At 38.6% G+C, this 16,410-nt stretch overlaps 2 protein-coding genes across 2 annotated transcripts; one reads left to right on the top strand and one right to left on the bottom strand.

The window, feature by feature from the left end:
• Window positions 1-74: 74 nt before the first annotated feature.
• Window positions 75-10,451, bottom strand: LOC147798059 (lysosomal dipeptide transporter MFSD1-like). The gene is made up of 13 exons (XM_087140989.1): window positions 10,263-10,451; window positions 9,471-9,571; window positions 6,741-6,850; window positions 5,757-5,812; window positions 5,379-5,522; window positions 4,934-5,019; window positions 4,187-4,342; window positions 3,835-3,968; window positions 3,194-3,308; window positions 2,638-2,775; window positions 2,180-2,322; window positions 1,822-1,936; window positions 75-1,325 (listed from the first exon to the last, which is right to left on the bottom strand). Exons 1-13 carry the CDS (start codon window positions 10,276-10,278, stop codon window positions 1,143-1,145), a joined length of 1,497 nt encoding a protein of 498 aa, XP_086997115.1. The 5' UTR covers window positions 10,279-10,451; the 3' UTR covers window positions 75-1,142.
• A 63-nt stretch (window positions 10,452-10,514) lies between these two features.
• LOC147798058 (FAS-associated death domain protein-like) lies at window positions 10,515-16,407 on the top strand. The gene is made up of 5 exons (XM_087140991.1): window positions 10,515-10,653; window positions 11,500-11,786; window positions 12,437-12,499; window positions 12,857-13,120; window positions 13,595-16,407. The coding sequence occupies exons 2-5, from the start codon at window positions 11,516-11,518 to the stop codon at window positions 13,603-13,605; spliced, it is 609 nt and encodes a 202-aa protein (XP_086997117.1). The 5' UTR covers window positions 10,515-10,653; window positions 11,500-11,515; the 3' UTR covers window positions 13,606-16,407.
• Window positions 16,408-16,410: the final 3 nt, after the last annotated feature.

Genomic DNA, 16,410 nt, shown 5'->3' with positions numbered 1-16,410 from the left:
AATCTTCCATATTTTTTGTACAAGCCCAACAAATAAATGGATCTTCCTGAAGATCTAAAAAGAGAAGAAAAAGATCAAATGCAAAGAAATGATTTATTTCTTCTGTTCTACAACAAAAACCTAGACATCAATCTTCCAGTAGGCTCTGGAAATTAAACTATCATTGGAATATGCAACAATAAGAGAATAAATATGTGCTTGGAGAATGGACATGATTAATGCCCTAGCTGTAGGTGAGGGCATAATGAGCGTTCGTAAACCTGAGCAAGGTCTTAAATGTTAGTTTAAGACTAGCCAAGCACATACTTATTCCCATTCATGAATACCTTTTAGTCAGTGAGTCAAAAGAAGTCAACATACCATGGATTTTCAATGACTTTGTTCTCAAATTTTACTTTCATTTTCCCGAACAACTCCGCCCATTTTATGGTATATTCTGTTTGAAAGTTGTCTAATAGAATCCCCTTCATTGAACTTGGCGCGCACGTGGCACATCCCATGCACATCCCATGCACACAGACTTCTGATCAATCAGACCCAATTAAATTGTCTCATATCCAGCACGATAAAACAGGCATTATCACTTCTCAGTGGGCATTATCAAATAATAATACATGGTCACATGACGTGTTTCGACCAATAGGAATAGAAAAACTGTCCAAGGCAATTATGAATATCAAATAAATATTTATGAAAACTAAAAAAATATGCCTGGGTACATATATAAATGTATGAAAGCAAACACAAACACCTGTTTGGGCCCCTCCTTTTAATTAATGCCAACTCCACCCTCATATTTCAGCAGTACCCTGACTAATCCACAACCTCTTCACCCAAGTAAATGAAAAGGAATAAATAAGTTCGTTTGTCTACAGAGCTTTTTCGTGCGGTGTCCACGTCTTACTTGTCTGGAAGAAGCTTCTTGCACGATTTGAACAAATTTTTTCCATCTCACGAACATTTCTCCAACTTCATCTCCTCCTTTGGCTGCAAGACTTCAAGCCTGGCTTCAACACCTCTTGCTCGTAAGGGTTCATCATATACTACAGCAAAAATCTGAGTTGAGGTCACTTGAAATGTTTCAACCTCACAAATGGGCCTGGAGGCCAAGCCGCCGACCAACCTGAAGTTCAAGAGACAGCCTAAGATGTGACCATGCTGGGATCTTGCATTTCCTTCTTGATAACATCAGGTGGATGTAGTAGAGGCTCGGAGTCAATGGCAGACCAGGGACTTTGACCTGAATCCTCATCAGACACTATGCTCTCCGTCAACAGTGCCACGCGTTCCCTACGCTGACGACGACTCTGGTTCAGGACAAACCCCTGGGAAGGGAAAAAAACACAACAAAGTCAAAAAGTACAGGACGTGAGATATCCTCATCAATTGGAATTGCCATTACCATGGCTCAGATAAAAAAATAGAATGGGAAATTATGGAACAGGGTAAAATGTCCATATGAAATCTTTAATATACTCTCTCATCTCCATTATGCATTAAATAATGCACAAAAATAAAATAATGTAAGGTCCTCTTGTAAGATTAAGTCATATTTTATAAAGAACACGCGCTTATGACGCAAAAGAACTCAATGGCGATCTTTACATTAGATCCAACGTAGGAACTCCATACACTAAAGCAAAGTAACCAAAACAAACAAGTAAAAAATAGCTTGTAACAGAAAGACAACAGGTATCATGAAATCTTCCATCTATTGTAAATACTGACACTTGCCACAGCCTTACACAGTCCCAGTATCGACAGCAATAGTTCTTTTTGTTTGGTGTAAATGGAGTTTGCCAGAGTAAAATTGGAACATACCTTTCTTTTGTCTGAAAGGTTGAGCAGAATCGCCGTGACAACACAGCACAGCGTGTTGGCAAACAGGAAGATCATGACGTATTTCCAACGTTTCATTAACTCATCATGAGGCAAGCTGGTGGAGAAAAAAAAATGAAATCTCTTGATTCTGAACACAGAATCAGGCAATAATCATTAGCATTATGGTAACTTCAAGAAAAGAAGACAAGTACTCAATTATCAAATACATGTAGCATAACAGTGCTGACACAACTCCCAAAATAATATACCACAGAAAAATAGTGCAGAGGGTTGCCACAGAGATATTACATTTCCACCCATTTTGTAGGGATAAGAAGGAAGGCGGCATTCTACTTACGGTGTGTTTTTGTTGCCAAGTATAGCACCAATCACTTGGTTACAAATACCTATGCCTATCATCTGAACAGATGTTGCAAATCCCATCGCTGTGCCAACGGTTGCCTGGGTGACCACAAGGGGAATGGATGGCCATAGACTTGCCTATTTATAGAGTATTCCAACCAGAAGTGGATGAAAAGTACCATCACTTGAATTTGCACTCCGACTTCCAAACATAAGAGGAAGACGACTGTTATGGTTTGCTATGTGCGATCTGATTCAGAGCGCTTCGAATCCACCTAATGCCAACACTGCTGTGTCCCTTGGCAAGCCATTTTACTCCAATGCACTTCTCTGCTCAAGGAATATAAATGGTACCAAGAAAAGAAGAGAAATTCTTAATCATAATGCATCACAAAAACGAGAGATTAAAAACAGCCTGAGAGACCATACTGGCCTAAAGGCAACTTCACTTACGGCAGCAAAGGAGTAGGTGAAGCCAAGCCAGAGTGTGGAGACCAGCGGGTAGACGTGGGTAAAAGCAAGCAAGCCAAAGACTGGGATGGTAGCGACGGAGCAAAACAAAGCCAAGAGACCACGCATTCCAATGATGTCCTAACGGGAAAACACAGATCATCTGAAGTATGACTTATAAATGAGAATTTACATGTTGTATGGTATTTAGGCGGAGAAGTTATGGAAGAAATCACAACTCACTTTGCAAATCACAAGTAATGGAATGAACAGTGGGAAAGAGTTGCCGTTTCCACTTTTCTTTTGAGAACCTTCAATCTTGACTTGAAATGGAACAACCTGTGATTGAATCTGCACTCATGACAACTCTTTCATACAGTGAGAAATTCTTGCTTGAAAAGTCCATCAATTCACTTAATAAATTTATTTATGATGTTGCATGAGGTTTAAGATCTAAAAAATACAAAGAATTTTTAAATACAAAGATTGTGCCTTTGATACTAGAAAGCGGTGAATTTTGAAGGAAGTTACGAAAGCTGAATGGAGAATGGATACTCACAATCAAGGCACCAAGGAACGGAGACAAAACCAGAGAAACATCGTACACTGCTCCTGCTAGGTAACCGGGTACCGGGGACTCCTCCTTGAAACCATATTTGTCACGAATAAATTTACTGCAAACCAAACACAAAACACGACATTTTTAGTTATGAATTTTTTTTTACGTTTCTTTCATGATTTTACTCCCAGTGAGGACTACCCGGAAGGTGAAAGCAGAATAACATATTTTAGAAAATACAGGAATTTTCTCTTTGACGTTTTGCGTGTAATCTTAGCCCAAACCTTCATACTAAAAAGATTTTGTGGGGTGGGCCAGCACAAGTTTGAATATGTAAGATTGGTGTATGTATCCGTGACTGAAAATTGCTTTTTGCATTTTGTGTGGACCCTGTTGTGTTTGTTAAACCATTGATTTGAAAGGCAGATTGAGAACTCACACACTGACATCAAATGCTAATTTAAAGATAAGACTATATACATGTACAACAACTCAATTCAACTTTCTCATTTGGAAACGGTATGACGTAAAAGATGACGCAATATTCACTTTCATAAACTTGCTTTTCAGGATTGTCTGCTTATAGGGAAATACCTAGCACAGGTCAAAGACCTTTCCTTCACAGATTTACACATTTGTACCTTGCATCTGCCACAAAAGGAAAAACTCCATTGTAGAAGAACATGATGGTCAAGACAACCAGCCAATAGGACGAGTTGAAGTAGCGAATGTCACTGAAACGAAGTTTCTTTGAGCTCTGCTTTACATTCGACTCCTGGATTAAGAAAAATTTGGAATCAAAATCAATCAATTAGTATTGATTACCATGCCTATTTTTTGGAGGAGGTATTAAAAAAATAAAAATTCATATCTCCTTTGAATAATGATCAAATGTAGGGAAATTTTTGGAAATTTCCTTTTAAAAATGGGAAATCTCAGACGAGGAAATGAATACAGTCCTGAGAACTATTCACACTAGTTACCGATTCCTACCTGCCCCAGTTGGCGAACTCCATAGATATCCAGAATGCTTGTTACAATAGCTGAGGCAAACCCAAGAGCACAAAGGATGGCACCTCCCCACAGCACCCAGGTCAAACCAACTTTATCCTCAATGGATTTGGTCAAGAAAAAGTTTAGAACACTTCCCTGAACAAACCACAAATGTAAGAGACAAGGCTTGAAGTGTGCCAGACAAAATGGTTATTGTTTTAGAAGACTTATGTGTACATGTACATTAGCAGATTGGTGGCATTGTTGGTAGGAGTCCAGTTGGTTTATTCTAAGATTCTACTGATGGCAAAAATAGAATAACTGGAAAACTTGACAATGTTCAGATGATACTGCCTGATATGAAAACTTCAATAAGATACCAGTTAATAATTCAAAAGGGAATTAGAGAGATAGAATGTTGAGAGTCTGTTGTGAAGTTCATCTTGATCTTTCATGTTCCCAAAAGTTTTCTGATGTTACCATTGACAACTAAGTTTAACCGCCAATAATACATGTATCACACTTTTTCTCATTAGTTGCTTATTAATTCTCTATTCACAATATGCAGTATGTCAATGTACATTTACATATTTATTATTTATTAAAATGTCCATGATATCTCAACTATTGTCGTCAATGTCAATGTCCACATGAGTAAATAAATGAATAAATAAAAGTTTTCCCTTAACAAAAACTGGAAGATTAAAAGCAAAAATCTTCATGACACAGAAGGAAACCTGCACATACCAGCCTTGAGAAAGTCAACGTGATCCCAAAAGCAAAAGCCAACTCCTTGTCTTTGAACCAGTAAGCTGTTATACGATTCTGAACAACTGGATAAAGAAAACATGTTCATAAAGTAAAACCTTCATTCCTTCAACTGTGAAAGTGCGTTTACCTCACAAATATTCAGCATACATGTACATAGACATGTACAATGTAAATGTAGACCTGTGTGAATTCTGAAAAATAGTTTTACATAAAAAGCGACCTGAACATATCAGCTTTATATAACATTAATTTGGAAAAATAAAGCTTTGGAAAAATTTGCATAGCCTTGGATCAATTTATCATATGTTCTGAATTAATGGTAGCAACAACAAAAGACAAAACAGGCTAAAATTATAATATGAATATTTAATAAATCAGACAATCCAATGACCTTGACAAAATTATCAAAATGATAACTTACTTGTCAGGGAGCCATTTCCAGATCCAAAAATCAGTCGGCCAACAAGCATGATGGGAAACATGGCCTTTGTGCCCTTCAACATGGCCCCACCAGCAAATGTACTTGAGCCAATCAAACACAGACCGGAAAAAAGAAACAATCCGACTGAATGGAAAGGAAAAGATAACAGGAAGATACTTTAGTAACACTGGAAAGAAACTACCCAGTCAGCAAAATATGAAATACATACATATATATGTCCCTATGAAGCTTGGCAAATTTACCAGCCACATAAATGCACGGTACATTCAATAATTGTGTGCTGCTTACATGCAGCTGCATGTTTGTGAGCTAATTTACACAAATTGTCAGATTTATGGAAGTCACAGAGATATGCACCTCGATTTCCAAGTTTGTCAATCAAGAACCCTGCTGCAATCACAACAACGGCATTTCTGTCCGATGAAAAAAAGAGATGAAAAGAACAGACCACAATAAAGCCTGGTAGAGATGTATGTACGTTGTACAGTATTGACAGTGCATTGGTCATTTTAAAGTAGTTGCATACACTTGTCCATGTACATGTAACACAAATACACCATAGCTACATGTACATGTAACACAAATACACCGTAACTACATGTACATGTAACACAAATATACCGTAGCTACATGTACATGTAACACAAATACACCATAGCTACATGTACATGTAACACAAATACACCATAGCTACATGTACATGTAACACAAATACACCGTAACTACATGTACATGTAACACAAATATACCGTAGCTACATGTACATGTAACACAAATACACCATAGCTACATGTACATGTAACACAAATACACCATAGCTACATGTACATGTAACACAAATACACCACAGCTACATGTACATGTAACACAAATACACCGTAACTACATGTACATGTAACACAAATATCCCGTAACTACATGTACATGTAACACAAATACACCGTAGTTACATGTACATGTAACACAAATACACCATAGCTACATGTACATGTAACACAAATACACCATAGCTACATGTACATGTAACACAAATACACCATAGCTACATGTACATGTAACACAAATACACCATAGCTACATGTACATGTAACACAAATACACCATAGCTACATGTACATGTAACACAAATACACCATAGCTACATGTACATGTAACACAAATATACCGTAACTACATGTAACAGTTTCTACAGCAACATCTTATTACATCAAAAAGTTCAGCTTACAAATGAATTTTTTCCTGTTTTTGCTGTGGAAAAACTGTACAATTCCCTTCATAAAAAGTTCTCTGTTACAAATTATCTCCTGCATATCTCCATCCATATAAATTTAATAAACTTACGTCCATGCATAGATTGCATAGAGGAGATTGTATTGGTCAGGTGTCATGTCTAATCCTTCAACGCAGTCACTGCTATTGCCATATGTGGTCGCATTAATGCACGTTATGTTCTGTGGAGTATAAAAAATTGATATTTGTTGGTAAATGGGCTGGGTTTGGTTGGGCTGGGTTATGCGTGTAAATTGGGTTGGGTTGGGTTGGGTTGGAGTGAGTTTGTTTCTGCATTCAATTGGGGACCTTGAACAATAGAGGACAATAAGGTCCCCGATTGACAGAGGGTCCCCGATTGACAACTGTGTACAAAACATATGGGTGATCTTCTAAAAAAGTTAAAGTACAAACAAAAGAGGAACAATAGGGGGTCCCCAGTTGCAGGCAAATACACACTTACATGGGTTGGGCTGGGTTGGAGTGGGTTGGGCTGGGTTGGGTTGGAGTGGGTTGGAGTGGGTTGGGTTGGAGTGGAGTGGATTGGGCTGGGTTGGAGTGGGTTTGGTTGGGCTTAGTTGGGTTGGGCTGGGTTGGCTTTGGTTGATAGGCCACGTTGGGTAGGATATGGATGGGAGAAGTTTTGTGCTAGGAACAAGGTTTTCTTGGAAGGTCATTTCAAATTCCTTCTATCCTTAGAATATCTATCTTATCTTGTTGAAAGGAACACAGTGCTCACCCACACATTCATCAGGTCCACATATACATGTACAATTGTAAGGCACTAGAATGCTCAATAAGTAAATGCCTAATTCAGTTTTCTATGTGTATGATTGCCAGAATATTGTCTGGTCTGTGTCTCTGAGAATCAAATCCTCACTTGCAAACTGTTCTGCTCAACCTTGAGAAATTAACAAAATATCCATTGAACTAGGCACCAATGAGTATTGTTATACCATGGTCACTGATAGAAAAGTTTTACTGGTAACAAATTGATCACGTGATATGCAACAAGCACACATCTTCAAATGCAACGGCAATGTTGCCAGGCTCAAAAATGGTAAATACAGTAACGGTAATCTTTCCCACAGTCGATGTGTCACGTCCACTGGGCAGTAATAACCTTGAGTACAAGGATGGATAGCTGCATTGGTGTTACACTTCGGTTATTGTAGAAGATGTGCTCTGTGGGAGACATGGATTGAAGCACAAGTGTTAAATGTGTTGTACATGTACTCTCTTTGCTCTGACCAAGAGCCACGGGTTACTAGACTTAGTTTATGCACCCAGGCAAGCTACCGGTGTGCTTGTGGAATACGAGTATGCTCCCAAAATACTTCTGCTTCCAATTACATGCCTCTCAAAAGACTCAAAAATAGGGTCGGTGGGTCTGAAAAATTGGGGGGGGGCAAATTCTGTGCTGATTAAATGGCATGAATGGGACGGAAGCTACCAGAAATTGTCAAAGAAAGTGAAAAAAATTGCCTCAATCAGTATAATATGTACAGCCAACAATTCTTAAAAATAATGATAAAATCACACCACTATGCCTATGCACAATGCTAGTCAGGTAATCATGGCAATACAGTAGTCAACGATGTCCTTAAATTGAGTTGTAAGATACATGATGAACCTAAAGGGGTGGGTGATAAACCTTGTACTGCGGCAGGAAATTTTGTGGAAACACACTTGCTTGAGGAAGAAGAAAAAGAAAAAAACTTACATACCGGTGCATACGTATACATGTAGGCCTAGATAAGAGATCAAGTTACATGTATGTGAATTAACTTGCAGAAATCTTCTTGAAATGTTTTCGTCTTTTTTTTTTTTGGACGTGCAGTTGTAGAGCTGTGTGCAAATCAGTGTAATGTAACGACGCTGGCTAGGATGCATAAACCCATCATGCCTTCTTTGGCAATGTCATGGCGCAGCAGGAACCAGTGTATTACGTTTTCACCACCACGACAGTGAAACGCGAAGGGAACTTGTGAAAATAACTGAAGTTTCTTTTCAAGTTACAAATGTAAGTAGGCAAACATATAAATACAAGCATTTTGATGCGAAAAAAGCTATTGAGAGGTGTTTTGTGAAAACAGGAAACTCAACAGGATTTCATTTTCTATTTTTTAAAATTTCTTCTTAAATTTGTGTTTCTAACTTGCTGATAAAAAACTTAGGGTCACGCTGAAAAATTAGGGTCAGTCAGGGAGCAGAACTATTTATTGGAGGGCCTTAATGTTTCTGCTGTAACTGCTATTGTTGTTTACATGAACACTCATGCTGTCCCTCCCCATCTGCTCTTCAATATTTTTCAACACAATTTCATATACATGTATATGCTGTCTTGAAATTCAACCAGCAGACAAAAATCCAGGCACTTGATGAATTCCAGGTTTCTATGTAAACCAGTTTGTTATAAATCCTCGATCTCTCCCTCTTAGCTTTCCCTCAAAAGAAAAGTTCAGCAAAGGACACCACAATCCATAATTTTCCACGAAAATTCACATCTAAATTGCTGTTTCAATTTGTCTAAGTTGCAATACATATGTATATAATTTCATACGACCGTTCCAGTGTAATCTATAGTATGACCATGGTATAACAAAACAGGTGTTACCTGCTGTGATGGGGTCAAAGGGTTTTGTACATGTACACTCTTCGGGACAAATGGCGCCCTCTGCATTGCGTCAAATGTCCTTTAATTGCCCCCTTGGGTATACAAAACACCATGGACCCTTACACATGCACTAGGCAACGTTTGTTAAATGTTTCTCTCAGTTACACCAGTGCACAAGCACTTACCCCTTGTAAGACTGCTTGAAGAACGCTAGGCATGTCAAAGCAGAAGTACGTTCCAAATGTCAACATGCAGTTGAAGAATAATACCACAAAACGGTAGTAAGCTGCAAACAATCACATTACAAATGAAGATATCAACTAAGGTACCACTGCTATTGTTTACAGCGCAAGTCAACATCATCGCATGTATCGGTAATTACCGAATAAATCTGTTAATCCTCTTAAAAGAAAAATCCTTAAAAGAAAAAAAGATACCTTCTTCCATGAAAAGATTGACTGAGAAAAAAAATGGAAAAAGCGTGCAATGTCTGACGCCATTTCCATTAAAACGAAAGTGAAGAGAAATATATCCTATTTAAATTGAAATTTGATTGAGACTGTATTGCTTTATTGGGAACGGAAAAAAAATCTGCACCTTGCAAAATTTCCTGGCTGGGATTCCATCCCAAAATGTCCTGGCTAGGATTCCATTCTGTGACAGCATGCTCTCCAGCCACAGGTCAAGCTTGGCAAGCACTGGCTGCTTCATGCTTGCCAAATTTTACTATTCCTTCCTCAAAGATTTTACACACCTTACTGTCAGTTTTGAAGGCACTCTCTTCCATTCCAGTGGCAAGAATGGGAGAATACAGCAGTTATCTCAGTAAGTACTAGCAGTTTGCAATAGGCCTAGGTGCACCCTCCTTTCCCGCACAATTACAAAGACACGTAAACACAACAGAAATAGATCGGGAAATAATCCACGTGTCAAGGTCTTATCAAATATCAGAAATGTTACAACACAACAATGCTTACTTTTTGATGCATCCATCTTCACTTGCTGTCACCACAGATGAGTTCCTTGTTAGACCCTCTGTCTCTCAACAAATAGTCCAACCAAAAAAGCAGGGCACAGATGCCGACAAATGTGGCAAAAAACAGCAGAATGTGGATATAACTTCGTGTTTATAATCAAGACAATAGTTTACTAGCGGAGTCCACCGCGCAACACACTGCGCGCACTGGACCCATTCCGGTGTGAAACCATCGTAAGAAGTTTAGAACAGCGCCCTCTATTGGGCAATAAGCCATAGAAAGACAGGAACTGAGGAAGCGCAGCATCTGATCTGATGAGATCCTTATTCCATCCTGTCCACGATCCAGCGAAGTACATGTATTGATAATACTGGACTCTCTTTTACTTGCTGTAAGTACAAAACTTTGTTTATTTTTTATCAGCCACACATATGCAATATACTTACCATTTATTAATAAATGAAGCATCTATGATCTAGACTTCCTCCATGCGCACGTACGGACTAGACACGACGATATGACATGTACAGTACATGTAGCCTCTGTAGGCGCATGGAGGAAGGAACACAGGCATTACTTAGGCCTAGGCCTGTATCCAAAACAGGTGGCCGATTTCACCTTGATCCAGATCAGATAGATTTGATTTAAATCACCAACTGAAATTGCGATGTAACATGGTTACTTGGGAAAAATCACCGATTTAAAGCAATGGAGAGCAGTGAGTGGATCTAGCATGTTTAGAAGGGAAGGATTAGCCTTGATCCAATTGGAAGCTTGATTTTTCCAGACATGGTTGCCTGAGTGATAGTATTACTATTAGTGATCGGCCTACTCCATATTTGAATTCATAATCTTAATTGTATCCAGTCCACACAGCTCAGGTATGGTATGTTGAGAACAACTATCATTTTATCCGTTTTCTAGACAATTTAAACCCAGTTAATTTTTGTATTTAGTCTGTATAGTAAAACATTTTTCCCGAATGAAAAACTTTCAATTCACACATAGCTTTGAGAAGAAAAATGCCAAAGTGATGATTGATCATCGACTGTAATTTTATGTGGGTGCATAGTTTCATTCAAGAGTTTCACAACGAGAAACTTGGGTGTGCGAATATTTGAATGCACGAATTTACAGGTAAAGTACTCTACAATATACAAGTGTGTTCCTAGTTTTTCATATACGTTTACATATTTTTATTCATCCCAATTTAATGACTTTCCTTCATTTACTCAAGGACAACTGCATTAGTTATGTCTCAAAATATGGCATCACATGAACAGTTCTTCCGTCTGGTAGCAGAACGACTTCATGCTCACTGGGAGCCACTGGCGACACATCTAGGACTTTCCAACGACCGAATAACCAGCATAAAACAAGACCAACCTGACACCGAGGAACAGATTTTTGTTATGCTTATGACATGGAAACAATCAAATCAGCCAGGAAATGCCATCCTGCAAACATTAGCAAGAGCATTGGGAAATTGCGGCAGGCGAGATATGGAAGCGGAAATCTTACAAGGTATATGCACAATACCTTTTTATTTAAACTGTTCCTTCCAGGTACTCTGCTTCCATTTGATACCTGAGTTTTCAAACATGGCTTGTACTTGCGTCAAGGGCTTCACTATATTAACCTCATAGTTTACATCTTATTGTGTTGTAGTGGCCAAAATGTGTCACCTGCCTCCCAAAACCATCCTTTAGTTGCAAAAAGTATCTTACAGTAACAGTACCGTAGGTTGAAGTATCATTGTATCATGTTCATTTCCATTTCTGGCTGCTTGGGTTAAAGATCTCCCATGACACAGCTAGAAATTTTGTATAGCTGCCTCCATTTGTGTTCTCATACTATAAACAGAAAGTTAGTGCTCGACAAGGACTCCATTAATTACTTCATCAACCTAAAGTCCCTCATTCTCCAAGACCCTGAAACCTCCATCAGAAGGTTTGCGGATTAAGAAGGGTTCCAGTAGGCAGAATCCACCTGCTGTTGTTCTACATAGGGCTTTTGCTCCTTGAAAGGTTGAGGTTTGGAGATTGACCCTTTGACTTTCTGCACAGCAAAGGATATTGAAGATTCAGGAAATTTTGTAGCAAAACTTGAAGGCAAGAAGAGGCTATTATCAGAAAGTCTCTTGCTACATGTATGTCTGACTTCTTTGCAAATAGGTACCTTCCTACGACCTGAAGATTCACCACAAAGTCCCAAAAGTACAAGTGGAAAACTTGTCAGTAAGTGAACTCTCCTTTTTTTTTAAGAGTTAGTGTCCTCCATCAAAATGTATATGTACATACCAAGTTTTCCAAAATTAGTTCAATATGTTCCTTGACATTGCACTATCTTCTTAACATCTTCCTCCTTGCTCCTTTCAGAACAAATTTCCAGACCAGACATTATCCATCAAGACTCTCTCTCTAGGTCATGTATAGGATTAAAATTTCCTTATGTGAAAATGCTCTTAAAAGTTTCCATAATGATGGAGAATTTATGTGCTATAGCCCCATCCACCCAAGGTTGTAATATTGATGTTTTCACTCCTGTCCACGGAAGCTGTAAGTAATCACGCCTTTTATTTTTTCCTTGTCCAGCCATTCCTGACGTTCTCACTGAAGTGAAACTTCGTAAACTCTCCGATCATCTGGCAGGGGAGTGGCAGTCATTGGCCACCTTCCTGGGCGTATCTTCCGAGATGGTGGGCAAGATCAGACGTGACTACCGTGGCATCCAGGAGCAGGTTTTCCAGATGTTGATGAAATGGAAAAATGCCCAGACGCACAAGGATCCACTGGGGTGCTTAGTCACAGCTTTGCGAGACGTCGGACGGCGCGACTTGGCCGAACAACTGATGTTTGGTGAGTCCCACTCGTTTTTGTTTTATTCATTTATTTATTACACGTACATTTCCTTACCCATCATAAACCGAAATGGTGTGAGCTGTTTCCAACTCAGGCGTGCATAACAAGTTGCTTGTGAAGACTTAGAAAAATAAGTAAAATGCTCAGTTAAATGATCGTTCATGAAAAAGACTGCGAAGATTAATACTTCAAGATACAGATTTACACAACTAAGTCTGAACCTTTCCACATAAATGTAGGTATGGCAATTACTGATTTACTAGGTAGGAAAAATGCAGCAAAAAGTTTTGGGAGAAAAATTTGAAAATTTTGTGCTAGTTCTAATTTATCAGGGCAAAGTTCTGCATTTAGTACATTTAGTGGTCCATATAAAATTTATATTCATTTAAAGAACTTCCCCACCAAAGCATTTGACTCCTAATGTCAGTCCTGAGTTGGTTCATTTTAGCTTTCCATTATTTTGCATTACAGATGCGATATGATGCCAAAAGGTTGAACAGAATAGAACCGATGTTGAGGAATACCAGAATATGGACATTGGACTTAACACACCAGGACACCAGGTTGAGTTTTTCATAATAATATTGTCCTGTGCCTTGTTGATTGTCTCCATGGAAGAGGGGATTTTGCTCACGTTTAAAAGGGCAAGTGCAATGAGGACTTTGACTTGTAGTGCCTAAAGCACATGTTTTCTAGAAGAGAAAAGCGTAACCCAGATTGGTCACCTAGTGACATACATGTAATGATATCGCCCAAGCTCCAAGAGTTGGATTTGTACATTTTTTAAGCATTTTCATGCCTGGATATTAATGGTGAACTTTTTCAGCGAGTCACAAAAACAGCAAGTCTGGTCCAAGCCAATGTGGCTCATCAGGCCGGTGTTTGTCTCCAGTTTCCTTGGCATGAAACAACCGAACTGAATATTTCTCTTCCCCCCTGGATGGGATGCCAGTCCATCGCAGGTTGCTTCCCCAACTGATGCTGATACCCATTTATTCTGCCAAGTGGAGAGAGGCAAGCACGGGTGAAGTGGCTTGCCAAGGGCCACAACATTCTGCCAGCAGCTGGATTCGAACCTCCAACCCTTTGATTGGAAGCCACAGAGCCAAACCACTTGGCTACATGTCCCCCTCAAGAGTCATAAACGATCTGTAAACAAATCATGTTTTTTTCTGTAACTTTGTATGAAAAGATGTAACTGTTACTCTATCAGCTTTGTTTATATTGTGACATTATGCTTTACCGCAGGATTTTACAATCTGTTTTGATACAGGTATGAAAGTTGTCCAAGGCCAAGCAAAGAAAATTTTTATGTTTCTGGTTACCCAACCCCACAAGGAAATTCACACAAAATTTATATATCTTTTTATTTGAAAACTTGGAAACTTAAAATACCAATCCAGAACATGTCTTTGTGGGGATTTTCTTTTCTTTCCTTCTTGTGTTTATTTGTTTAAGCTTGTCACCTTAAAAACGCACCCTGCTCTTGTGTGTTTATCCCCACAGCCACTTTTGTCTAAATCTAGCTTCCCCCAATCCTTCAACCAGTAATTGTACAGTACAGATTTGTAGTACTTACCCAAACATTTTGATAGTGTCATCATTGCCTCTTGGGAACTGTTTCAAATGTTCATAGAGAAATTAATCAACTGTCCACCCAAATATATTTGCCAAACGAAAAATTAGAGGAAACAAAAAAGAGTCCAGCCACTTGCCCCCTCATTATTTTTCCATGTGGTCGGAAACACATCTGTTTTGTCCCTTTGTTTTTAGCCTAAACTGCTGTGTCTGGCAGTAGAGCTGTTGTGACATGAGTGTCTCAATTGTTGGACCCAAAACGGTGGAATATGAGTCAGTAGACATGGACAATCAGCACAAAATGGCTGCATGCTGTACTGCACACATAATGAACAGCCATTTTGGTTCCAAAGTTGGCGCCACTCTCTGGATGTACATGTACAGCTCTGATGACTATGACATGACGCTGCCATTCTCCTGTCATCTGTACACTGTCATAACATTCACATACCATGTGACTAGACTACACCTTGTAATCCTTGTAATTAAACCTTGGTGCCAAGGTTTTGGAGTTGTGGGAATGTACAATGGACGTGAAACAAGTGGAGACTGCAATTTGCTGACCAGTTGAGTTTGTCATTAAAATCCTAACCAACTAGAATGAGTGGAAATCACAATGACAATGGTAGATTGACGATTCTTTGTTTTCACTTCTGTTGCGCTCAAAAGTAGTTTCTAACCTTGAAAGAAAAGTGTACACTCTTATGGAAGAATTTGTTCATACCGTGTCTTAACTGTTTCTTTGAGCATTGGTGCAAAATGACGATGATTTCCTTTGCGATGTTTCTATTTTATCGCATAAAAACTGATGAAATTGTCAAGTTAAAAGAAAAACATAATTTACTTGAGCAAATACTTTATTATTTTTGAAATAATGGTTTTTTTTTGTAAAATCACTGTGTTGAGTATGTATGATGAGAATATGTTATCCTTTGTCTTACTACTCCTGTTTGTCAAACTGTAGGCATGTAGACTTTTTCTGATACATAAACCACAGAGTGAACCATTAGACCTACTTATATTTATCAGAGGTGAGGGTGCTGTTAGCTAATGCACATGTATTATTCCCTAATAAACATAACTGCTAACTTAATATGTGCCCAGTTGGATGGACATTTGCATGGAGAGCACATAACAGAAAGTTCATGCATAGACATTGTGGGTTGGATGGGCTCCAGAGAGATTTAGTTATTGAAAAAAAAAACAAAAGGGAAAGAAAAGGAAACAAGTGGATTTAACTTGCCAGTTTGTTTGACATTGCTTCAGAACTGATCCTTTCCACTTTGACATTGCTTCAGAACTGATCCTTTCCACTTTGATATTGCTTCAGAACTGATCCTTTCCACTTTGACATTGCTTCAGAACTGATCCTTTCCACTTTGACATTGCTTCAGAACTGATCCTTTCCACTTTGACATTGCTTCAGAACTGATCCTTTCCACGGTTGATAGCCTGTCAGCACTCCCCCAGCAACTCCCTCTTCAAGTTTGATTTTTTTCTGCTTCTCTCTTCCTTATTATAAGTTACTTCTAAGTACTTGTGATAAGTTAACTATGATAAGTTACTTACTCCAGTTGGGTACAGTAAATTGAGTAAGTGTTATAAACAGCAAACTTCAAGGAGTTTTATGATGGCAATGGTCAATTGGCAACTCAAAAAATGAATTGAGATTAAAATAACATTCACAAACTTTCTTAAGAATCCAATTA

Source organism: Acanthaster planci, linkage group LG09 (genome assembly GCF_054643075.1).
Source record: "Acanthaster planci isolate LZ-2023a linkage group LG09, COTS_SCS, whole genome shotgun sequence".
In the NCBI taxonomy this organism is placed as follows: Eukaryota; Metazoa; Echinodermata; class Asteroidea; order Valvatida; family Acanthasteridae; genus Acanthaster; species Acanthaster planci.
This window is presented reverse-complemented; position numbering and strand designations above follow the sequence as displayed.